The sequence below is a fragment of the Cetorhinus maximus genome, chromosome 20 (genome assembly GCF_964194155.1).
Source record: "Cetorhinus maximus chromosome 20, sCetMax3.hap1.1, whole genome shotgun sequence".
NCBI lineage: Eukaryota > Metazoa > Chordata > Chondrichthyes > Lamniformes > Cetorhinidae > Cetorhinus > Cetorhinus maximus.
The window spans coordinates 71,398,645-71,424,839 of record NC_135898.1 but is presented as its reverse complement, the minus strand read 5'-3'; the positions used below and the strand labels follow the sequence as shown (position 1 = coordinate 71,424,839).

The 26,195-nt window shown below is 42.7% G+C and overlaps 1 protein-coding gene across 1 annotated transcript in view; it reads right to left on the bottom strand.

The window, feature by feature from the left end:
• Window positions 1-26,195, bottom strand: part of jakmip3 (Janus kinase and microtubule interacting protein 3) — a 315,901-nt gene that overhangs the window by 85,420 nt on the left and 204,286 nt on the right. Inside the window, exons 4-6 of the mRNA XM_078564910.1 lie at window positions 14,866-15,093; window positions 13,157-13,276; window positions 6,848-6,994 (exon numbers count right to left, since the gene is read on the bottom strand). Of these exons, the coding sequence (XP_078421036.1) occupies window positions 6,848-6,994; window positions 13,157-13,276; window positions 14,866-15,093 (495 nt within the window). The remainder of the gene's footprint in view (window positions 1-6,847; window positions 6,995-13,156; window positions 13,277-14,865; window positions 15,094-26,195) is intronic.

The following is a 26,195-nucleotide window of genomic DNA, read 5'->3' as shown; positions in this document are numbered from 1 at the left end:
CAAAAATCTTCAGCTGCTTCATCAATGACCTTCCTTCCATCATAAGGTCAGAAGAGGGGATGTTCGCTGATGATTGGACAATGTCCAGCATCACTCGAAACTCTTCAGATACTGAAGCAGTCCATGTTCAATATCCAGTCTTGGGCTGGCAGGTGTAAAGTAACATTTGTGCCACACAAGTGCCAGGCAATGACCATCTCCAACAAGAGAGAATCTAGCCATTTCCCTTTGACATTCAATGGTATTACCATCGCTGAATCCCCCACTATCAACATCCCGGGGGTTACCAATGACCAGAAACTGAACCGGATTAGCCATGTAAATATTGTGGCTACAAGTACAGGTAAGAGGCTAGGAATCCTGTGGTGAGTAACTCACCTCCTGACTCCCTAAAGCCTGTCCACCAGCTACAAGGCACAAGTCAGGATGGAATTGTCATGAAGAGACATTAATGTCTATAATGTTATTGGAAATTACTTTTAAAATGGAGTTTAGTGGGGTCTGTGTCTATGTGTTTGACTGTGTGTGTCTTAATTGGATTAAAGGCAGTTACTCTGGGTGCTTTAATGTATAGTAGTTTGAGATGTTAATTGGGTAAACAGTAAGGAGGTTCAAAGGTAAAGTGTACATTTGCATTGTTGAATAAAGCATTCAAAAGTGGGTGTAAAATCTTGCACCTAGCTGGAAGATGCCAAGCAATGTTTTTATATAACTAATAAAATTATTGGGGTGAAAATGTTACTGTTAGAAGATGTGAAGTTAAAAGCCGAGTGATACCATAGAAAATTTACTTTCAAAGGAGAGGGAAAGGAGATTGTGTGTAAGGTAGAGGCATTTAAGATCTAACCAGCTTGTAAACCTCCAACTATGTCAGCAAGGGAACCAAATTCCAAAGGACCTCATTTTGAACTCATAAGGTCAAATGTGCTTTGCCTGGTGTCTGTTTAAAGTCTATGGCCTGAATTTTTCAGTTGGCAGGCGGGCTCAGCGTGAGCAGGCAGGTGCGGACGTGGAGCTGACCGCCGCCTGCGATTGGCTCCACGCTGCCATTTTACGCCGGCGGGCCGATTAAGACCCGCCCAGCGTAAGACGCGAGCGGAAGCACTCAGCGCTACCTGTGCGGGCAGGGGGAGGAGGGAGAGTCGGGGCCAGCACTCTTTCGCGCATGCGCGCGGAAGAGCACTTCAATCTCCCTGAGGCAAAGTGGATGGTACAGCGTACAACATATGATTGAAGCTGAAGGATCAAAGTGCACTGGAAATTGGGCTTCAGGCTTTACCTGCATAATGCCAGCAAGATGTGGGCGCCTAACCCAATTTGAAAGGATGGGGGAAGCAGCTTTAGGACCTCCTCTTTAAAAGTACGGGGACAAGTTGATAAAGTTGTATAGAAAATAAAACACATGCAATCTTAGATTTCATAAATAGGAGCATTAAATACAAAAGCAAACTTATATACATGGTTACAGTGCAGATTGAGCTTTGCGTCTAATTTTCAGAACCCTACTTTGTGATGATGCCAGGGCCATGAAGAGGCTATAGAAGAAATTCACAAAATTTATATCTAGGTTAGCAGACTTTAGTTAAAAGGAGAGATTAGAAGATCTAGGGCTCCTCTAATCAGAACAGAGAAAATTATCAGTGCATCTATTAAAATATCCAAAATTATAAAGGATTTTGACAAGACAAAAATTATTTTATGGGCATGGAGTCAATAATTAATGAGCACAAAATGGAAAATTGCAAACGAGCTAGACATTGAAAGTGAAACTGTTTGAATTATGTGCAGCACATTTTTATTCAGTTATGGGATGTGAACATTGCTGACAAGGCCAGCAATAATTGCCCTTGAGAAAGTTGTGCTGAGCTGCCTTCTTAGACCGCTGCAGTCCTGTTAGGTAGGGAGTTCCAGGATTTTGACCCAGTGAAGGTCAAAAAGGTCACCCAGCAATATGTTTCCAAATCAAGATGATGTGTGGCTTGGAGGGGAACTTGCGGATGGCGGTGTTTCCATGCACCTATTGCCCTTGTCCTCTTACATGGTAGAGGCCGCAGGTTTGGAAGGTGTTGTCGAAGAAACCTTGGCAAGTTACTATAGTGCATTTTGTAGATGGTACACACTGCTGCCACTGAGTGCCGGTTATGGAGGTTGTGAATGGTTAAGGTGGTGGATAGGGTGCCAATCAAGCAGGCAGCTTTGTCCTTGACAAAGGGCAACTAGGTGAAATCTATAATTTGGGCTTTTACCAGTCCTAACACTATAAAACTCCACACTCCTCTCACGTTGCTGCTGCTTGTTCATAGGGAATGGGTTTAAATTACTTCCTTGAGCAAGCAAGGCATCTATCACCTGCTTCACACATTCATTTACTGCAGATTGATTAATGTCACTGTGTCACTTTGAAATGATTCAGAAGCACAGAAGTTCAAAGGTTGTTCCCAGCTATTGGCAATACAATGTACGTGGACAAGTTTGGCTGCAGGTCATTCTTCATTATGCAACACTAATAGGTCACAGCCTCCCTTGTGAATCACAGCCTGCACAAATATATTTGCATATTGAAAGATGTGCACCTCACCCTGTAAATGCAAGGGTACTACTGGGTGGGCACAGAGGATCTCTGATACAACCTGACCTACCAGATGTCCACATCTATTTATTCATTTTTCCTCCAAAAAACACAAGCAGGGTTCCTGGTTGAAAGCTGAGTGTGCCATTATTGAATGAGGTTGGTGCAAAAATGCTAGGTGGCACAAATAGTTGTCATAAATCAGAAAAATTAAAACAAAAGATGTAAATTCCCTTTGCAGTTTTCAGGAAGGTGTTTAAAAGAACACAGGGGTGCTTTGGCTGCACAGGGCTGGCATAGGACTCAGGAGTCTCGTCTGGGTTCCATCAATGCCAGGGAGCATTTGATCCAGGCACATTGTAGCTGAACTCTTACAACTAAGGAGGACAGAATTGTCTGGAACTCATTTTGAGTTGCCATGGAGAACACTTCCTTCAAAAGGGCAGCCTTGAACTGATCCAATCTTACGGCCAATGAATGACCCATGTCTGTCCATAAGTTTCAATGTCCCCCCCTCAAGGAGCCTTGTTTCCCTTTGCAGCCTCTTCTCACTTTTCCAGTGTCACCAGACACTGAAGAATGGAAGCTCACACATCTGTCTGCTGCACACACATCATTGCAGCGACAGCTTCCATTACTGGGCCCCCTAGTTCTGGACTCACCCACAAGAAGAAACATCCTTTTGACATCCACCTTGTCAAGGCTGTTCACGATCATGTATACTTCAATCAAATCACCCCTCACTCTTCTAAACTCCAGTGGAAACAAGCCCACTCTGTCCAACCTTTCCTCATAAGACAACTCACTAATTCCAGGTATCAATCTAGTAAACTTTCTTTGAACAGCCTCTAATGCATTTACATCCCTCCTTAAATAAGGAGACCAAAACTGCACACAGTATTTGAGATGTCGTCTCACCAATGCCCTGTATAACTGAAGCATAACATCCTTACTTTTACGGTCAATCCTTCTCCTAATTAAAGATAGGATTCCATTAGCCTTCTTAATTACTTGTTGTGCCTGCATACTAACTTTTTGTGACTCCTGTACTAGAACACCTAGATCCCTCTGCACCTCAGAATTATGCAGCTGTTCTCCATTTAAGTAATACTCTGCTTTTTTGTTCTTCCTGCCAAAGTGAACAACTTCACATTTTCCCACATTAAACTCCATTTGCCAGATCTTTGCCCACTCACTTAACCTATTTATATCCATCTGCAACCTCCACATGTCCTCTTCACAACATACTTTTCATCTATATTTGTGTCATCTGCAAATTTAGCTACCTTGTCTTCACTCCCCTCATCTAAGTCATTGATGTAAATCATAAAAAGTTGACGCCCCAGTATAGACCCCTGTGGGACTCCACTCGTCACATCCTACCAATCTGAAAAAGACCATTTATGCTTACTCTCTGCTTTCTGCCAGACAGCCAATCTTCTATCCATGTTAATATGTTTCCCCCATACAGCATTCGCATTTATTTTCCTTAATAACCTTTGATGTGGCACCTTATCAAATGCCTTCTGGAAATCCAAGTACAGTACATCTATAGGCTCCCCTTCATCCATTGTGCATGTTACTCCTTCAAAAAACTCCAATTGGTTAAACATGATTTTCCTTTCACAAAACCATGCTGATTCTTTCCGATTGCCTTAAGCTCTTCTAAGTGCCCAGCTATAACCTCCTTAATGATTGATTCTAACAACTTCCCCACGACAGACGTCAAGCTAACTGGCCTATAGTTTCCTATTTTCTACCTCCCTCCCTTCTTGAATAGAGGGATTATATTTGATACGTTCCAATCTGATGGAGCCTTTTCAGAATCTAGTGAATTTTGGAAAATTAACACCAGTGCATCGACTATCTCATTAGCCACCTCTTTTAAGACACTAGGATGTAGTCCATCAGGACCCGGAGACTTGCCAGCCTGGCAGCTCCTTCAATTTGCTCAGTATCTTTCCCTAGCGATTTCAAATTCACCAAGTTCCTCTCTCCCTTTCACCTCCTTATTTGCAGCTATTACTGGAATGTTTTTTGTATCCTCTATAGTGAACACAGAAGCAAAATATTTGTTCTGCATTCTGTACAAGTCAATGCACAGTTCCTGTATCCATTCAAGTGCTGTTGTGTATGGCTCTCCATGAGTTCGGCCACTCTCTCAATGGAAGCGCTCATGCGCTTAAAGCCTTGAGTCACTGTGGCACACATGAGCTGAATGGCCTCCTCTATTCTGAACCCATGACTCCCTGCAGCTTCAAGGAACTCCAATATGTGGGAATGCATCTGTTACTGCTGTTCTAAGTAGAGCCTCCTTTCCTGTGACCCCCAAGTCCCTGCATCCGTGCTCACCTGTCCATTTACAGACGGTGGGCAGACTCTCAAAGCCAGACACCCCCACATTCTTGTGCCGGGGGTGGGGAAACCACTTCACAGGGTGGCTTATGGCTCCTGCTGCACCAATGCAGGCAGGGAGGGCATCTAAGCTTTCATTGAATGTTGGCTGCTGCCCCCAAACCTAATCTCCATCTGCGAGGCAGCCTCCAAGCTGCTAAACTGACCCCGCCATCTCTGGGAACCTGAAGGCCTTCATTAACAAGCCTTAAATGTCCTTTAATTGGGACAATCGGCTACCCATCACTTGTGCTCAGGTAGTCCTGCCTCCATGAAAGTGGCCTGGGGGTGGGATGGAGACAAAATTCCATGCCCGTCTGTCCACCTCCATTCCTGGCCCCAGCGGGATCTAAAATCCAACTCTCAGACATGTCCAGGTAGTTCCTTCTTCAGCAGTGCACTAAATGCTGAAAATGTGGTCTTCACTGCCTTCCTTATTCCTCTCCTCTGCTCTCCTCATGCCCGGGACTCTACATCTACTGGTGACGATGGTGATCCTCATTGCTACTCATCCCTAGCTCCGAGTACCTTAATCTCATGTCTAGCTGTTGCCATACTTGCACTCACCATGCTTACTATCACCCCCTAGCTCTATGGCCCCATGAGTTGTTTTAGCATGATGGGAGCTCCATTTTTAGTGTCCTTGATTCCCATTAATGGCTTCAAAATGGAGTTCAGAAAATAGGCCCCTTTTAATTTGGATCCAATTGCATAAATAGGATCCTGACTCAGTTCCATGGGTCTCTAAAGGTAAATGTTTTATTATTTTTGTGGTCCCGGAGGAGCAGGTGTGCAACTTTTGGGTTAACACCGAAAATGTTTTACCCACTGCTGCCCCAACATTCATGATTGCAACTGTGACTTACCTTGTTGGCGACAGGTCTGGTGAGCTGCATCTGGGCTGGGAAGTTCACCTGCCAAATTTAAATGAACTGGGGACATCAAAATACAAGTGTCTCTTCATTGCCCGAATGGGTAGCCGGCCAACAAGCTCCACCAGTCAGATGCTCTTTTTAACTCCATGTAGGGTTGCCAACACTGGTTGTATCAATTAATCTCCAGCTTCCAACCGACCCACATGGTAAAATAGCCTTTAACCCTCGTCTCCAATAACTTTGTAGCCATTAAACAAAAGTATTCAAATAAAATGAAAAAAAAAACATTTTTTATGCCCTATGATTTTTCTCCTATGTCCAGGAGGTTAATCTTTAATCTCTGGAGAGTACTGGACAATCCACATGGGTTGGCAACCCTAACCTTAGAAAGTACAGCTGGCTGAGAGAACTTGCAGTTCATTGGCAATGCTGGCAGTCTAAGAATTAATGAAACAAATGTTTTTTTTCTGGTACCATTATACATGCTTCTTAACATTCATAGTAAATAGTGCTGGTAGAAAGAAAGAAAAGTAGGCAGAGGGCAGTGCTGAAATTCAGACTGGATAGATGGAGACATTTTAATATTTTTACAAAAAAAAGGAAAATCTCAATTGGCAAGTAATCAAACATCAATTCATTTACAGAAAACATAAATACACATTGGTTAGATGATTGTGGGTTGACAGAATAGGTTCTTCCTGCTTTAATCACATTTATTAATAGAAAAAGGGTATTGAGGTGCAGAGAAGTCATTCTGCCAACCAACTTTTATCATTTTATTCTGTCAGTGTTGTTTGTGTTGGGTACCATTAGTAGCTTTATCTGGTAATTAGCAGTACTAACAGCAGTAGAACAAATTAAAGAAAGGATAACATGACCATGCATTGGACAATCCCAGCATTTGTGGTTTAAATGTTTACAATACCTTTAAATAACATAAAAAGCATGACATAGCTCCCACATGATAAGTTTTCATATGATAAACAAGGGAATTTGCATGCCAACCTACCATCCTTAAGTTTTCTTGTGTGAGAAATTTGAGTTTATTTTCCATACGCCGTAGGGCATGGCTCATTTCTTCATTTTTCCTACTGAGACGTTTCTTTTTGTCCAGGAGGGGTTTGTACTGACTTTCCGCTTCACGTAATCGCTTGAGCTAAAGTAAAAATATGGAGTGAGAGAGATTGAACTGAATGGTCATAGACTTACATGACAAGGGCCTGAGCTTTTGCAATGGAAATACTGGCCGGAACAGTATTATATGTAAATGGTCAGGATAACATTTCCTGTTTGATTGACAACTACATAAATAGAACCTTTATTGATCCCAAATTTAATTTAAAAACTGAAATCTCTATTTAGAAAATGTATCTACAAATTGAAGCACACTACAAATAAGCATGCTATCTTCTGTACCTATTGTCATCATTTTTCTTCATGTTCTAAACCTATACTTATTTAAATCATTAACATAGTATTTTGTTTAAAATATAAATGTAACATGGTTCTAAAGACATACAATGTTTATTTACACCATAAGTCTCGCACATAATGACACAAAATAATATTATACATCTATTATATAAGTACTGAGTAGGTTGCAATATTCTCTCTCAAATACATTAAAAACTCCCACATCAGGTTTTGTAAATGAGAAAGCCCATTTTACGTTGTCAACATTTACCAACAGTACCTGTGCTGTGATTCAAATCTACAATGTAAAGAGGTGTGTCATGGAATGTTAGCTCCAAACTCAGCACTGAAATGGTATCTGCATCCTTAGAATCAGGATTTCATGTAACCAAGCAGTTCCATATCAAAAACATTTTTTAAAAATTGGAACTTTTCACTCTCTGGAATTTTGCAGCTGCCTGAAGCCTCCGTACATCCTAAATGAGAAATAACATTCATGCATGGATAGAAATCCATCCCACAGACCATACCTTCACCCCCACTTCAAAAGGTCCCTGTGTCTCCTACTCAACAAATCAGGTCCCAAATCCCCTTCTGCAGAACTCTGCACCCCTAGGCCAATCAAGTGGACCACTTTGTCCAGGGTGGTGTTAAGCTGCTTGAGTGTTGCTGCAGCTGCACCAATCCCACCAGGAAAAGAGTATTTCACCACACTCCTCAATTATACTTTTGGATGCTGGAGAGATTTTAGGAAGGCAGGAAGTAAGTCACCCTCTGATCTGCTCTGGTAGCCACAGAATTTATGTGGCTCAACAACAACAGTTGAGTTTCTGGTTTATTAAATCAAAAAAATTCAAGGAATCCATGTAATTGACATATATTTCCATGATGTTATCTAATGTAGGTGAGTTATCCTGGTTTGCAAAGTTCATTGTTGCAGTGGTTCTACAGGAGCAAAGTGATGTAACCCTTGGAACAAAATTGTGTTTCTGTTGTTTTGCTCTTTATTATGAGGTTAGATTATCCAAATGATCTCAACAGTGGACTCAGAGATAAGGTAAGGACTTAAAGGACAAATTAAAGTTGAAAAAGTGAAACAAAACTTAATGAATTAAATAAAAAGTGAATGTGCTTGAGTAAAGTATATTGCAGACACTGAGGTATGCAGCAGCTATGAATATCTAACACCTTATAGGTGTAGCTGTATATGAGTAGGGACTAATTTCCTAATGCATTGTCAATTCTTTGTAGAGCAGCATTTGTTTTGTTTGTTTTCCCTAGCCATGTTAAATTACAGTTCTATAACAAGACAAGTGCAGGTAATACTGCAATGTATTGCATAAAACATAACAGCCTGGATTTTCATCACGGAGGTGGGTAACAGGAGTCGGGAAAATTCCTGGCTTGGTCCGCCCGCCTCAGGAGAATGTGCCCGCAAAGGTGGGATCTTCATGCCAGGAGATGGGTGTCGGCTACAGTCGGGCCAGCCGGCCCAGAAAGAGGTCGGAGGCAGCCACGAGGGCTGCTGGGTGCCGAGGCGGGCTGTTTAAAAGGCTTACTTCAGCGCTGTAGGACTTCAACCCAGTTAAAATAAAATCAGAAAGGCTCTCCAGCCCTTATCCCTCACCCCCCATACACTCCTCATGCCATTTCCTGCCACCCCCATGCCAGGCTATGCTTCCCACCCAACCCCATGGCTCCTCATGCCCCCTATGCCGAATTATGCCCTTCACAGCCCCTCATGCCCCTATGCCAAGCTTTGGCAATTCCATGTTCATTCACCCACTATACAGTCTATAGAACCAATGAATCCTATTGTGACAATAGTACGTCTAAAAATAAAAAAGTCATTCATTTATTACTTTCCTCTATGTTAAAAAAAAGTCCTTTCACTACAGCCCAATAAAAGTGTCAATCATCCAGACCTTTTAACTATCAATAACAGAAACTGCAGGCACTTGAAACCTCTTAGCCTGGTGTAAATAAACACTGTGAAATTGACAGCAGAGATCAGATAGCCAGAGCTGTCAATCAAGCAATGTTTTCTCTGAGGTTCAGGTATTTCATCAGAGTAATGGATGTCTGAGTTCTCGGCCACCCTTTTTGGGTGTAGTGAAAGGACTTTTTTGACATTGTGGAAAGTAATGAATGAATTAGTTTTTTTAAAGCTCTTTTTTACACATTCTCTTGTCACTGTAGAGTTCATTAATTCTATACAATGTATAAGAGGATGAAAGGACATGGAAGTGCCAAAGCCTGGCATGGAGGCATGAGAGGCCATGGGGGTTGGGTGGTGGGCATAGCTCAGCATAGGGGGCATCAGGTGTGGGTGGGAATACCTTGGGCATAGGGGGCATGAAGAGGACCTTTTTAACTCACCTTTCAAAAGGTTCTGTCATGCAGACTTGGGTTCACTGTGGTGCTGTGAACCACGACTCTTTAAAAACCTGGCCCAGCTCCATGAAAATGGTGGACGGTAGGAGATGCCTATTCCTGCAATGGAGCCGGCCAGGTTGGGAGTGCTGGGTGAGGGCTTATGACCTAAACCAACCCGCATCCTTAAAAGGCATTCCCAAAAATAGTACAGGCTGGGAATGGGATGGGTAATCCAGGAATTAGGATCTGCCTGCCGTTTTTAATGGGCTCCTGAGTCATCCCAACTTGGTGTAAATCCAGGCCAACATAACATCATGAACTAAGACCCACTGGATAGCACTATAGCAGAGAAGCTTGCAATGAGATTGCAGTGTACCCATAACTTCTCTAATTTATTTCTCGCTTTTACATAAAGCTTGCAAATCGTTTAAATTTATGAATCGCAAGTAAATTCATAGGATGGAATTTAGTGGCAGTGACGGTGACCCCGCCCACAGAGTGGAGATCTGGGCGGAGCGTGGCGCTATTCTGAGGTAATCAGGCACTTACCTGACAGCATTGGACCTCCCACTAAATTAAGGTCCCAGTGGGTGGATATTCTGTCCCCAAGAGGTTCTGGCCAGTCAGAGGATGGCAACTCTGCAGTGCCAGGTACACCTCTGGGAGAAGTGGCTGGTATTGCACTGGGGCCTACCCAGAGGATCGGCGATGGGTCCTCCAGAGACAAGTAAGTGGGGTGGGATGGGGTTCCCAGGGAAGGAAGTGCTGGTCAGGGAGAGGGAGTGGGGATTAACAGCAACGGCAGTGGGTGGCTTCCTATGGGCCTCCCCCTTCCCAAGACTGGGTCCCACGATTGGGCACAGAGTGCCTTCAAACCAGGGACACCTCCTAGAAGGCCGCAAACAAACCCAATAGCAGTGGGATGAGGCCCTTACATGGTTCTTAAGTTGCCACTTAAGGGCCTCAATTGGCCTCCTGCCCAATCACACGGTTCCCCCTCCTCCAAACTTGCCTCTAGAAGGGACATTAAGTTCTACCTTTAAATTCAGTACATATATCTCTTGATACGCTAATGAGACGGGATGTGCACTGGGATCCCAACTTCTTGTTTACTCCTTTGGTTGCAATTACTGCAAGCCCCTAGAAGATTAAAGAATTGGGAGGAAAGGGAAGGAAACCTACTTTGGAAAAATAATATGAATGGTTAATGCGGATTTAGTGAGCTACTTTGAGCAAAAGACTGGAGAATGCACAAGCTTAGGAATAACTTCATGCATTAAATTGTCAATTTATCCAATGGATTGATATGATTACAGTAAATATTAACAGCTCCTGAAGATTTATTGTTTGGTAGGTAAAAAATGAAAAATGGTTAGATTGGGTTGTGAAACCGCATCCAATGTTAAGTTTAGTGATTGGTCTTTTCTTGTTTCTGCACTTGGAATTCTATTATAAAATTGATTTTGTTAGTTGTTTAGGACGATAAACAATCAATCATCTCTCTGCAATCTTGGTTTTCAACCTTTGAGTTCACTTTAACTTTACACAGAGAGTAAAATATACTCCTTATTTATGACTGAAACTATAGGGGAAATTTTAACCCTCAAATATATGTACATTTGAGTTGGGTGGGTAGGAAGAAGACAAAAACTCTCAAGCCCAAACACAACCTGCCTCAAATGAGCCCATTTCAGATTTTAACGGTTGGACGAGGCGGAGGAGGGAGGTGGGAAAGGACAACCAAATACACACAGGAGGTGGCGCCCTCCTTTAAATATTTTAATAAAGCTGCATTAATTGGAGTTTTTGCTCTGCTTCAGATTTAATGCTGGCTGACTGAGTTCCTCCCCCAGGGAACCCAGATGCCACATGAAGGAGAGGACTGCTGCATTGAACAGTTAAGTACTTTTCCAACACTGCTTGTCAGACAGGAGGAGCAGGAGTACTTCCCCAAGACCCATCAAGCAAAGCTGTTAACCTCCTCAGCAGTCAGACACCCACCCGTCCCACCCACTATTAGCAATCTTTTGTCCTCCAGAGCCCACAACCTCATCCTGCCTCACCTCCCCCCACAACCTCCATAGGCCCCCATGATCTTTCCTCTTCCTCTTCAATCTCTCTGGTCCCTGAGATCTTCTCCTCTCCTCCTCTGATCTTTCTGGGCCCCACATCAATGTCCCCTTCATCCCACTCCTGATTTTTCCATGCTCCTTGAAAATGTACCCTCCCACTGCCCCACACCTAATCTCTCCAGGCCCCATCAATGACATCCCCTCAATGCCCAGTCTCTCTAGGCTCCTGCATCCTGGTCCACAACCTCCTTGCTCTTTCCTCCATTGATGCTGCCCTGACACCCACAATGTCTCCCTTCCTCCTCTGTTCCTCAGCTGCATTCTGGTGCTGCAGGTCTACCCACCCAACATCCAACCAACATTTTAGGCTGGGATTTTCTGGCCCCACCTGATGCCGAGACCTTCCGGTCCCGCCACAAGTCAATGGACTTTAGGCTGGTCCACCACATCCTCTGCAACAGGTCCCTCCACGGCGGGGCTGGAAAATCCCAGCCTCAATCTGGTTGTCTGCAGCCAGGCAAATGGAGTCCAACAATGGTCATTAGCTCCTGTCAAGCTGAGGGGAACCTGTTCTTCCAAGTTACTGGATCACAAAACATCCCCATTCTCCTCACTCCCTCCTCACCTCCCTGTTAACATCAGTGCCTATGATTATAAGAATAAAGGATGTGATAAAAACTGCATTTACACCTCTGGTTGAAAACCATACTGGTCCCATAGTAAGGGACCAGTGTACTCTATCTGTTTCTCCAGCTCTCTGAATCTAGCCGTGTGAATGGACCTAAAAGTCTGAATAATTTTTCTTAATCCAAGCTTTATTGGTTCAAAAGTGCAATGTTAGCAAACACTCAAATCAAATATCCATATATGCAATAGATTTTACTTGTCTCATCTTCTTGAGTTCTCTGCCTAAAGGCAGGTCTGACCCACAACACCACAATCTCCACGATGGATAGGACAAGGAAACAAGTCCCAAATCTACCCCAGTTGGAACAGGGATTGAGCCTCATGCCGTTGGGCCAATGTGATCCACACCATCAGCCAACTGAGTCAACCAGCACTCCCACAAAGAATCTGAGTTGCTCTGGCAACATACCCTTTTTCCATGCATGTTTGTCTCATCTAAAGAGTCAAATTTCATCTGTCTATAATTTTAATGAAATGTTGACGAGTAAAAAAATTCCTATCTCCCATTTAGTACTGACCAAGATTATTGCTAAAATTAAAAAAGGGAAGAATTTCAACCCTCCAACCTGTTGATGTGTAGTCTCATAAAAAGAACTGCCTCACTATTGATTGCCTAATACTGACTTTACAAATTACATCCCATTTGACCATAGATTACATTATTTCTATATAGAAAATTGACAGGAAGAAAAAGAACATTCCTGAGGGCTAAAGTAAATGCAAATATCTGGATAGACCGTTGAAGAGTCAACATGATCAGGAGCACTTACAAGTTCATTTCTTTCTTCAGACAGCAGAGCATTCCGGTCTTCTAGTTTTCTGATGATTGCACTTAATTCAGCAATTTTCAGTTGGAATCGCCGAGTATCCCTTTCGTCCAGCTGCTGTTCCTGAAACATAGATCAACTGCAAATAACTGGACATCAACATAACCACACATGTCTGAATGACCATAACCAAAGAGACTGAAGAATTTGTCACAGCTATTCAATTAGAAGCAGGATTTTTTTTTTTGCCTATGCATTGAAATGTAAACTATGCCCTTATGTGATAGGGTGAACATTCAAGCAAATCAGCTTAGGCTATATGAAGGAAATAATAAATGAGGTACAGAAAAGCAATGCAGAAAGTACAGTGAAATCATACACTTAACGCTGGTACTCCATTTTTTGAGTGATTTCCAAAGATATAACCCTACCTCAAGACACTTATGTTTATTTAAGTGAAATGCAAAACACAACGCTTTCCATGTGATATTATGACAGTTGGAAAATATAATTGTACTTTTACAAAAAGGGACAATGTGATTGATAGTAGCTGCAGGTAACAACAGTGGGTGGGCTGAGAAAGTGCTATAATTGATGAAGTAACACTTCATGTATGAGGGCATTTAAGCAAATGTTAGAATAAATTATTTACATCGGAAACCCCACTTAGTCCTTTTTCTGTTTGTTTATTGGTATCAAAGTTCACTGTGTAATGGGCAGCAGTTTGAATGGGTGCATCTTATGCCAATTATTTCCCATATGTTGGTTATACACTGCAGCACACTAAGAAAGAAAAGCCATTGAGAACATGCTGATGGATGATTTTCTGAGTTAGTGCTCCTCGAACCCTATTTAACAGGTGCAGTGATTCCTCATTCAACAGGTGCAGGAGAGGCTTTGCATCATATAACTATACACTGTGCTTAGAGTCATTTGCATTCAATGTGCTAAGAAAACCAAGAACCAGTGGAAAAAGAATCTTGATGAGAGTCAACAATGGGAAAAAAAGTTAAAATATGTTTACAGGCATGCGTGTTTGTCTTAAAATTAAGCAGCGGTTTGTATCATTAGCAAATTAAGGTCGAAGCATAAGAGTGGCATAGTTACATAGGATGACAATTGAAAGCACTGCCTTTTTCATTACAACGTTACTATCTACAAATTGTGGCTACAAAATGTGGTTGTCCTATGTTTGATTAGCTATTCCTAATTATTGCAAGATATTAGAAAGTAAGAGACATTCAAGCAAGGCCAGGCCTGGAAGATGTCTGACTAGTGTTAAATTCTGTGCACTACACTTGATGCCTGCCTTCTGGAAATGCCTAAATGCAAATTAAACTCATAAAATAATTGCCGGTCTTATTTTAATTTTTTTGAATGATTTATGAAGTAACATTTCAAAATACTGCTATTATTAATTGATTATAGAAGAATAAGCAAGCTGCTACATTATGAAATCCCAGTGTCCTCAAACAGCAAAATTAAAAAAGTATTAGGGTAAACTTAAATCTAGCACTGATTCTATTTCAATAATACCAAATATTTAGCTACAATGTAAAGAATTTAAAAGGTATTAGAATAATGATGTAATGTGATAGTATTGCTTAAGTATTAATCAGTAAGCAGCAGGTATAAATATGCCCCTCATCAAGATTTTGTTACAGAATTTGTTGAATAGGGCAGTTAGAGACCATGTATGTGAAAGTGCTTACAGGGCTTCCTGAATGATCTGAGGCGTCTCCTGCACCACTTGCGCAAGGAAGTTCCCTTTTCGGGCTACTCAGATGTCGTTTTTCCCATGCTTCAGCCTCTTTGACCTGGGTAAGTTGTTCATCTAAAGCCTCTTTTTGGAGCTGGAGTCTCTGAGCATGCCCAGCCTGAGCCCCCAGCTCTTTTTCCAGCACGTAGACTGCTCTGTCTTTTAATTTTATCTCATCCATCTACAATGAGAACAAAACACAATCACACATGCATGCATTTTATTTCATCTGTTGCCACTAGACAATTCTTCTGTAAGCTAAAACTTAAGGGAGGGGAGCAATGACTGGTATTTACAGGCAGGGTAGTGAGGCCAAATAATGTAATTTTCTATTCAAAAATTCTGAGTGTACTATTTGTTCATTATTTGTAAGCCATTTTAGACATCCCTGTTGTTTTTTTGGCAATTTCACATGGTAAGCCCATAAATCACAAGATAGGTTTAGATGAAAAAAGCCCTTTAGCCCAACTGATCTCATCCTTTCAAAACAATAACCCCATAAGCTAATAAAATGGATTTTTAAAAATTTATACCTACATCATACCAAATGTTTTATGCATTCATAGCTAAACTTGATAACTCATTCATAAATCCCAGCTATATGATAAATTTTGCAGAAAACTACAGAGGTCACTGTTATCATTAACCTTAGGCAAACTAGATCCCTACCAATGAACTTCATTAAATTTCAGCAAAAGCAATCAACTCTGACTAGATTCTTTATATTTTGGAGCAAGAAATATTTTCAATCTGCAAAGGAAAAAGGCAATGCATGAAATCCATTCATCTTTGATTGCATGGCTCTTTGTTCAATCAGTTCAAAACAACTGAAATGTTTAGTTATACGGCATTATGTTGAAAATGAAATAATTGCACTTGATTTTTTCAAAGCCAGTGATTGTTTTGGTCAGTCATGGTATGCTTGAAGCCCTGGATAGAAAAGTAGTTGGTCCTTTACCCACCCTCCAAATAAAATCTTCTAGCAGTTCTCGTCCTAGGTTTCCTCAGTGAAAATCTCTTTTGTAGAACATTTTGAGATGCGCCTGTCATTTTCATGTTCAACTTCAGTGCTGTGAATGAGAGTTACTCATCACTTTATTCCAAGTCCTTTTGAGAAGATCTTTAGCACTCGTAGGTGAAGCTGAGCATCCAGGCCATATTATCCAGGCCTACGTGACAACAATCTCTCCACTTGAGATATCAGATTCCTGTGGAAGCCCATCATTATGGTTATGGATCTCCTATTTGCCTGATATAGAAAGCACATTCTTTGCCATTCCCACATCCCACTTAAACTTAGCACATTGTTCAGACAAGGTTAACAAGAGCCAAGGCTTAGGAATTCCCAATTATGCACAGGGATATTGCTGCAGTTTAGCTAACCAAAACAATGCAGCTTCCTATTTCTTGTCCATCTAGTATCACCCTAGCCATTATGGCATTGCTCAATGAGTACCGTTGTACTGTCAGGACATCGACTTGCAGGTTATCATTAGCCAACTGGGAGAATCTCAAGCCACATAGATGAGCCATTAACTCGAAATCCCATTAACAATGCAAGCTAGCTGGTCAATCATCAAGAATGTATTGGAATACTCCAGACCTAACTGGCTCAGTACTTTGGTAAGGTTGCCACAAAGGATTGATTTGCTTCCTGTTGTCCATTGCTTGGCCAACTAATACTACGTGGACTCTAATAAAGAAAAATACTCACTCAAAGGTTGTTAGATAACTGATGTGAGCTGGTTGGAGCCCTTGCTAGGCTGTAAATATGAATAACTCCACACATGCAGCATGATAAGGAATCCAACATAACTAGATAAGTGCATTCCCACCATCATCCCAATTACACCATGGACACACACTATTCCTCTTTGAAAAGTGGTTCCACCAATTGCAGAGACAGAGCTTCAGAACAGCTGCTCGTCTCATAGTAGGCGTAACTCCATAAATAATCGAGTCATTGGTCAGAATCATCCTCCAGTCAATTACTTTCAGAAGCTATCATGCTAAACCTTAGTTTTCTCATCAGCTACACAATGGTTATCTCCTTTCAATGCAGCGAAGGTCCTATTCAGAATATGTATGACAGCCACTATGGTGGATAAATCTCGTGCTACATATTTGGGTACTAATTATGTCCTTAACGCACATCCTCATGGGGTGGGGGGTGACATTAGGAAAGAGATTATCTAAAAAGTGAATCTAAATATTTAGTCCTCCTTCTTCTCCAGGTAGCATCCTTGATTATTCAAGGGTTGCCAAACCATAGCTTATGCTGTGGTTTTTCTTCGGGGCAGGACAAGGAGGCAGGTGCCAAGTCTGCCTCCGGCAGAACAGGGATCAAATCTCGTGCTGTTGGTGTTATTCTGAACCACATGCTAGCCATCTAGCCAACTGAGCTAACCACACCCCCTTTTAACCCTTATTTGTCTATATAGCAATCATTCCACTTCAAAGCAATGATAAGGCCCCATGTACATGCAAGTAATTCTTATCCTGCAAGATATGGGTAGCTAGCAACTTAATCAGTATACTAGTTCTTTGCTGAGCTGCATTTAATGTAATATGCAAGGTTAAATATAAATGTAACAGGTACTCATCTATATAATGACAGCACAGCACATTGCTGCTTGAGGTGTTAAAGCAAATCAAAATTGAACAAACAAGCAAATATTTTTTCAGCGAGGACACAAGAGGCTGTTCCCATGGGATCACTTACCAGTTAAATCCTGTTTGCTTACCAAATTAGCATTTTGTTTTTCCTCATTAAGCTAATTGTATTCTTGTGACTTATTGGCATTTAAGATGAAAATGATCAGTATAAACCTGAACAATAATTATTTTTGTACAATTTAGAAAAATGATTTAATGAGCTCCTGCATTCCCTCTTGAAGCAGTTTAGTTTACCATGGGAAAAATGCCTTTATCATCTCAAATGAATTGACCACATCTATGATTTGATTGCTTATCAGCATTTGTAACAAAAACAGAGGTTGCTCTAACTTGTCAGAAATATGAACCTGTACTCAGTGGAAGACCTGAAGCTGGAATTTCATCAGTTTGATAGACATTGGTCCAGTTCTGAGCAGGGTGTCAGCATCCTCAGATCATCCTGCCAATTGTCTATTGCATAGTAGCTATTACAGATGACTTTGAGTAAAGGCATATCATATTTTAATTTAATGGGAGTAATGGGAAAGTTATATGCTTATTGCTTCTTACTCACCCTTTAGGTAATAACATTCAACAGCTGTCATACTTACACTTGGAGCTTCATCAGCAGCTATAGAGTGGACATTTGCCTTTAGAAATAGCACAAGACTATTCAGACCAACCAGTGATGTTGGTATTTATCCTCCAAACACATCTGTTGCTCAACATCATTTTTTTCTCAGGTTCAGATAGAGTGCAAGACACAGTTATGAGAATCAAACCGTTTAGCTAATATATGTCACGTTTTAAGCAATGCAGGCTGAAACAATTGAAAATACATATTCTGGAGAGAGACATGGCCTTGGGTCTGCACTGGGTTTTTCCTCATCCTATTCCTCAGCATTGCAAGAAAAATAGAGGGTTGTCATACTGTCCTGTAAAAAACTGAGTGAATTGGCTAGATTTTCAGTTTACAGATGGACCGTGCAGGGCAATTGGGCTGCCTACAGCAGAAAGTCTGAACTATTTTGACAGTCAGGCTTCATTTACCAGTTTTCGTTGGTCAGCTACCCATGAGCTTCCAGCAGTGATGAGTAGCTTGCCCAATTGGGGAGTGGAATTTGTGGTGAGTCTGCTGTCCATTCACAGATTGCATGCAACTCTTTTCCTACATTACAACAGTGATTACTTTTTCTAAGTACCTCATTGACTGTTAAATGCTTTGGGATATCCTGAGGTTGTGGATGGCATTATATAAACGAAAGTCTTTTTTAAACAACAAAGTGTCATTTAATTCATTGTAAATGTGTATTGCTGCTAGGTGTTTTTTTGGACAGCGGCATGTCACAAGCAAGAGCATGCTGCCAGAGAGCCATCTGGGCCTGACTGCCCTGGCGGCAACCAAGATGCTGCAATCTGCAGCCCAACCTTCCCAGAACAATGCACCGAGAGGCTGCCAGACTTGAGAATCACAAAGGGCCTTAACTGAGCATGAGTATCTTTCCACCACCCATGCTGAAGCTAGTGGGGAGCTCCTCATAGGACCTCCAGAATAGGAAAAAAATTCAAAGCGCTATGGGTTAACACGTGTGAGAGAATATTATTTAACGCCATTTCAGATAGCCATTTTTTTTAAAAAGCAGCTTTTGAATTTGCGACTTTGTCACAATGTCAAGTGTCATGTGTGTCAACGTTGGTCAGAGATTTGCAGTCCTTTATTTCAGGATGGAAGGACTGGTAGAGATAGTGTTGAGGACAGTTAATGTGTGAATGACGTAAGGGGTGGAAACAGAATAGACCAGATGAAACACTGATTAATAATTTGTTGCTGAAGACCTCTGGCCTTCATCTTCACCGTTGTTGCTGTCATCAATGTCTTACTCATCAGATGGGGAAACATGTTGTGCACACTTAAATTGCTGTCCCTTTTGCAGCAACAAGTTTGCAGAGGGCAGCAGGTGACCACAATCTAAGGCCATCTCCATGGGATGTGCTGCAGGATGACCGTAGGCCTGTCCAGGCAGCGAAAGCATTATTTGAGCAGTCCAATGGTCTGGTAAATGAAATGGTCCCATGGCTCAGGTTGTATCTCCATTCAGGTAGTGAGCATCATCAGCCAGATTCATAGAGGTGCCGTGAATGAGGTGCAAGGAAGGGATTCTTGCCCCAAGCAACCAGCCTCTGATTTGTTGAGCTGGGTGAAAGAGTGTGAGCATGATGGTCGGGCATAGTATGTAGACTCCATGGGAGGAAAGTGAACACAAACCTGCATGATACATGTGGTGCCACACTCAACAGATAAACTTGAAGGGAGTGGAAGTCATTTTTGCTCTGGGTCATTGAGAGATGATTCGATGATTTACATGGATGCAGTCAAACACATCCTGTACTTGAGGGAAGCCCGCTAAGGCAGAAAGTCCTTACGGTAATTTCCTGCTGGTCGTGGGCATTCACAGGGATTGTTATAGGGGTCAGCCATGGCAAAGAGGGCAGCACTGACCTGTTCCATGACAGGTTCGGGGCACAGACTAAGGTGACTGAAAGTTGCTGCTGCAGCCCATAAAGAGACTGAGGTGAAAAAAGTAAGGACTATAGTTACTATCACTCTCATATGGCCAGCTGGGAGGGTCGGTTGCCGCTATAAGAGGTTGCACAGGTCTTGAACAGGATCATTGGAGATGTGCAGCCTCCTGATGCATTACTCCCTGTAAAACTGAAGGTAAATAACTTTGAGCCGAAATACTCTCTGGGCAGGGTAAAGGCACCTGCAAGCACCACTCTTCCTTTGTGTTTCAGAACCCCAACTACAGCTCTTTGAGGTCCCCAGACATATTGCTGCTGCTCAACTTCCTCCTCTTCCTCCAACCAGTGTCCAGTGGTCAGGATGACTCCCATTTTAACGAATGTAGATCCTCACTGAGCTTCTTACAGGTTTTGAGGCAAAAATACGGTGATTCCAAGGCAAGAAAAATCTGAAAAATCCAAATGGGTGAATTAGAAACAGATTCAAATAAATAGGGCTGAATTTTTCGCTGAGTGGGTAGGTGTGCCCCCCGACCCGCTCGAGTGTAAAATGACGTGCGATAACGTTAGCGAGCGTCCCAACGTCATCGCGCGCTCACACGATTTTCAGCCAGTGGGCGTGCGTGCCTTATGGTTGGCGGGCAGGCGATTCGGCCAGGCGGCCTTTGGATTTTTTATGAAACCTCATCCATGGGCGGGATGGGGTTTCCAACAGGAGTTAAACAGTCACATGGCCGTTAATTGGCCAGCCAGCGTGAAATCGATGCCAGGTCCCGATCACGGGCAGTGGCCGGCTTCGCGACCGTTCCTGGGTTCGTCCGCCACACCCACCCAATGATCCTGCCCATAGAGATGAGTTGAGAACCTTTTAAATAGTGCTTCCAAACGCTGCTTCATGCTGTACCACCTACTGCTGGGTGAGTCCAGTACTGCAGGCACATTATGCTGCTTCCACCAGGAATCTGCAACTGTTTTGCCATGATAAAACACATAACTTTTCGCTCCACACCCGTAAGAGCTTAAAATGATGCGCGTCCCGACCTCATCGCTCACTTGGGCAATATTTCACTCAGCGGGAGTCGGCGTCGTGCCCGTCGACAATGAACAGGCCTATTAAGGCCATTAAAGTACCAATTAAATGTAATTTTTCACTGCCCCTCCAACCTTACGATTAGCGGGCAAGCAAAAAGGACAAGCGGCCTTTGCATTTTTTAGGAAACCGTCCACGGGCGGGATGAGGGTTCCAACAGCAATTAAGAATAAAATAAAAATTTTAACTTTTCATTAATAAATGTTCCTGGTCACACATGTTTCTTAACACTTTAAAATTCTTTATTTTCTATTTTCATAAATCTTCATCTCCCTGAGGTAGCTCTGTGCCTCAGGGAGCTTTTCCTGCGCACACCCTTGCGCGTGTGCGAAGTTCCCCACTCGCCCTCCTCCACCCTCCCCCCCCCCCCCCCCCCCCCCAAACAGGCAACGCTTAACTGGCCCATCACCGTGAAATCGTGGTCACGGCCCGATCATGGGCGGTGGTCGGGTTCCTGACCGCTCCTGCCGAGCCCGCCCGACAAAGACAAAATCCTGGCCATAGGATGGAATCGTCCCAGAGTTGCACAAGGCGTGGTAGCAAGTGGGGAAAAAGGTCATTTTACCCACCGACCGCAATGGCGAGTTTTAGCGCCTTATCATCCCATTCCCACCTCAATAATTGTGCAGCCACAGGAAACACGCCGTCTCGCTGGGGGGCGGCTTCTGGTTTGCCTGCCACGCCATTACCTCACCGCTCCCTCATGCATGGCGCCATCTTTAAACAGCACCCACGCGCACACTTCTCAAAGCTTGCAGCCCAGGATTGCTCCGGTGAAGACGTGGCCCCAAAAACAAAGCCTGCAGCCCCCAGTTCAGTGATGCATCCCTGGGAAGCCTTCTGGATGCCGTGGAGGTCCGCCACAATGTCCTCTACCCTCACTCTGGCCGCAGGAGGCCCATCGGTCACACCATTTGGGAGGCGGTGACAGAGGTGGCATTGCTGCACACAAGAAGTTGGCCATCCAATGCAGAAAATGGATAAATGATCTCATCCATGTTGCCAGGGTAAGGTAACCATCTTATCACTCTAAACTCACACACTCACAAGGCCATCACACATTTACTGGCATCTCACTCACTGCCAGTTCAACGGACATCATCATTTATTCTCTTACACACACCCTCACATCTCAATCTGACCTCATCTCCTCTGGAAACAGCCTCCTCAGCCCTCACCATCTTGAGGCCACTTACACAGGTCAACACGAACCCCCACACACACCCTGGAATACCCCCCTTCCCCAGTACAGCCCTCACCCTGCAGCCTCTTCCCTTGCCTGAGGCCACTTCCACCCTCCTTCCCCAGTACAGCCCTCACCCTGCAGCCTCTTCCCTTGCCTGAGGCCACTTCCACCCTCCTTCCCCAAGCAAGCCCTAGCCCTGCAGCCATTGAAAAGCCAGCCTTGCCTTACAGCTGGTCCAGTGGGTAAAGACCTGCCCGTTAGTCCCCTTAAAAGTGATGTGGAGCTGCCTAGCGCTGATGACCACGAGTGCTTCATGAAGCAAGGAAGGCAAACAAACCTTGAAGTCCCGAGCAAAATGCAACTCGTCAGGTGCACGTCGCTTATGTTCAGCTGTGAAACATGTTGGCGTGCAATCACACTGGCGTGCCTGGATGATCCAGCATGGGGGTATGATTCTGGCGAGCAGGGCTTATAATTAGATGCAAATGTATTAAAATAACGTTCCCAACGTGCGGTGGCGGGAAACATGGCCCACCATTGACGGGTGGAGCGGACGATCACAAACTCGTTTCACAACAGAGTAAAACCAATTTTTGGCCATCTCACCATATTGTTCCCCCGCCCGCCATGACACCCAACACCAACGGGGCTAGAAAATTCCAGCCATAGGCGCAAATGATTTTACAATGTTTTTGGCTGTAAAGCAGTTTCCCCAGACAACGGGGAACAGCAAAAACAGCATTTAAATGTCATTATGATTAATTGGATATAATCTTTTAGACATGACAGCCATTTTGGGTAATCCTTAAAGGGGATTATCGATAAAATTTCACAATAACAATAATATTTTATTATAATTCGATTATGTATCAGAATAACAAGAACAGAATTTACAACAGGAATTATTCCTACAATATTTCAGCGTCATAGGCCGGAATTTTCTTTCCCTCACACCAGTGGAATCTTCCGGTCCCACGGATGTGAATGAAGATTTCAATGGCTCGCTGGCCCCGCCATGGGGGTTGCTGGAAAACTCTGGCCATAGAGTCATGGGGCAGGATTTACAAATCATGCTGGAGGTGGGGCCGGAGGTGGGGGGCCCAGAAAATTGAAGTGGCCAAGTGGCGTGCTGGTTTGCAGGCATGTTCCCGCCTCAATCCACTTTGGTAGAGGTAGGTTTGGAGCCACTTAATTAACTGCCTCCTCAAAAATCACCCACTCGGTTCTGACGTTGGCATGTTTGTGTTCCCGATTTGCATTTTCTTTAGACAGAGGAATTGTACTAGCAAACAAAAATTCAGCCTACACAGTCATTACAGCACAGGAGGACATTCAGCCTACTGAGTCCATGCCACCTCCCTGTGGAGTAATCCAGTCAGTCCTATTTACCTGCTTTATCCCCTGAGCCGGGCAAGTTTATTTTCCTCAAGCACCCATCCAATTTCTTTTTGAAATCATTGATGGTCACCACTTCCAACACACTTGTAGACGGGAAGTTCCAGGCTATTACCATTTGCTGGGTAAAAAAGTTCTTCTCCCACCCCCCTGTATTCATTGCCCAAAAACCTTGAATCTGTGCCCCTAGTCCTTATTCCTTCAGCTGCTGGAAACAGCATTTCTTTATCCACGCTGTCTAAACCTGTCCTAATCTTGTAGAGATCAATCAAATTTCCCCTCAATCTTCTTTACGCCAAGGAGAACAAGACCAGCTTCTTCAACCTAGTCTTGTAGCTAAAAGCCCTCGTCCCTGGAACCATTCTGATAAATCTCCTCTGCGCCCTCGCAAGGGCCCTCACATCCTCCCTAAAGAGTGATGACCAGAACTGGATGCAATACTCTAGTTATGGCTGAGCTAGAGCTTTAATAATTCCCCTGCTTTTGTACTCAATAACTCTATTTATGAAACCCACATGTTTTGCTAACTGCTCTCTCAATATGAATGTTCTGTTATTTTCAAGGACCTACACACATGAAGCCTCAGGTACCTCCATCACTGAACACTCTTTAGAAATATACAATTAGGTTTATATTACCTCTTGCAATCCCTTCTGCAAAAATGCAGCACCTCACACTTCTCTGTAGGGTATGAAATTCCACATGACATTTGTCTGCCCATTCTGCAAGCCTATCCATGTCCTGTGGCAGTTGATTGGTATTATCCTCACTGTTTGCAACACCTCCAAATTTTGTATTCCAATATCCAAGTCAGGAACTTGTCTAGTGTAGTAACTAAATATGATTTGGAACCTATACATTCATCCTACAAAATGGAGCTAGCATGTTCTTTTAAAATAATGATGACATAATATAGATGGCTGATTATTGAACATAAAGTCCCTCTTTTTTATCATTCCCTTTGTAGATGGATGCAAGATAAGACATTGGGGAGGCGGTGGCATTGTCACTGGACTGGCATTCCAGAGACCCAGTGTAATGCTCTGGGGACCTGGGTTCAAATCCCACCATGGCAGATGGTGAAATTTGAAATCAATAAAAATCTGGAATTAAAAAAGTTAATTGACATGCCAGCTTGATATCATGGGTGGCAGTCGGGCTCCTGCCCGCTCCCACTGAGCCCAAAATTCTGCCCAATAATTTTATGTAAGAAATTTTTAAAAATCTGCATTTTAAATAAAAACTCACCAAATATGGGCAATAGCTGTAAAATCACTCACCTAAAGAGTTAACAATGCTCACAGATAGATGACCTAGATTCTACAGAAGACTCTACAGTACAGATTCTACATTAATACAAAATTTCTGTTCTACTAAACATGCAAGAAACATCTTGAATAAAATGCCAAATATCATTCAAATAAAAAGATCAATTGCCTTCAATCAAATGATCTCCTATCAGACATGTATATTCTGACCTACACTTTAAAACATCCTTCATTCATTGTGAATTTTATTTTACATGAATAAATAAAGAGACAATGTAAGTAGGTTATTCAGTAGGCAGAAGAAAAAGGTAAAGGAAATTTTATATCTATAGAACTCAGTTTACTTGGATTACCATGCATTCTATAGTGCTATTCAGTGTTGAATTAATTTTCTTTTGTATTACTTTAGAGAGTTCTGTTTATCAAATCAGTTGGATATTGAACCATGTAAAAATTATTTTCATGTGCTTTCTAACTGATTTGTATTCAGTGATAAATCTCACAACCTCAGTTCTATGCAATTCCTGCCATACTTATTTTTATTATTGGAATGCAAGTTATTTTTTAGCTTAAAAGCAAAGAACTGCGGATGCTGGAAATCCAAAATAAAAACAAAAATACCTGGAAAAACTCAGCAGGTCTGGCAGCATCGGTGGAGAGGAGCACAGTTGACGTTTCGAGTCCGCATGACTCTTCAACAGAACTAATTAAAAATAGAGAAGGGGTGAAATATAAGCTGGTTTAAGGGGAGGGGGACAAGAAGAGCTAGGTAGAGGGCCAGTGATAGGTGGAGATAACCAAAAGATGTCACAGACAAAAGGACAAAGAGGTGTTGAAGGTGGTGATATTATCTAAAGGAATGTGCTAATTAAGGGTAGAAAGCAGGACAAGCAAGGTACAGATAGCCCTAATGGGGGTGGGGTGGGGGGAAGGAATCGAAAAAGGCTAAAAGGTAGAGATAAAACAATGGATGGAAATACATTTAAAAATAATGGAAATAGGTGGGAAGAGAAAAATCTATATAAATTATTGGAAAAAACAAAAAGGAGGGGGAAAATCGGAAAGGGGTGGGGATAGAGGAGAGAGTTCATAATCTAAAGTTGTTGAACTCAATATTCAGTCCAGAAGGCTGTAAAGTGCCTAGTCGGAAGATGAGGTGCTGTTCC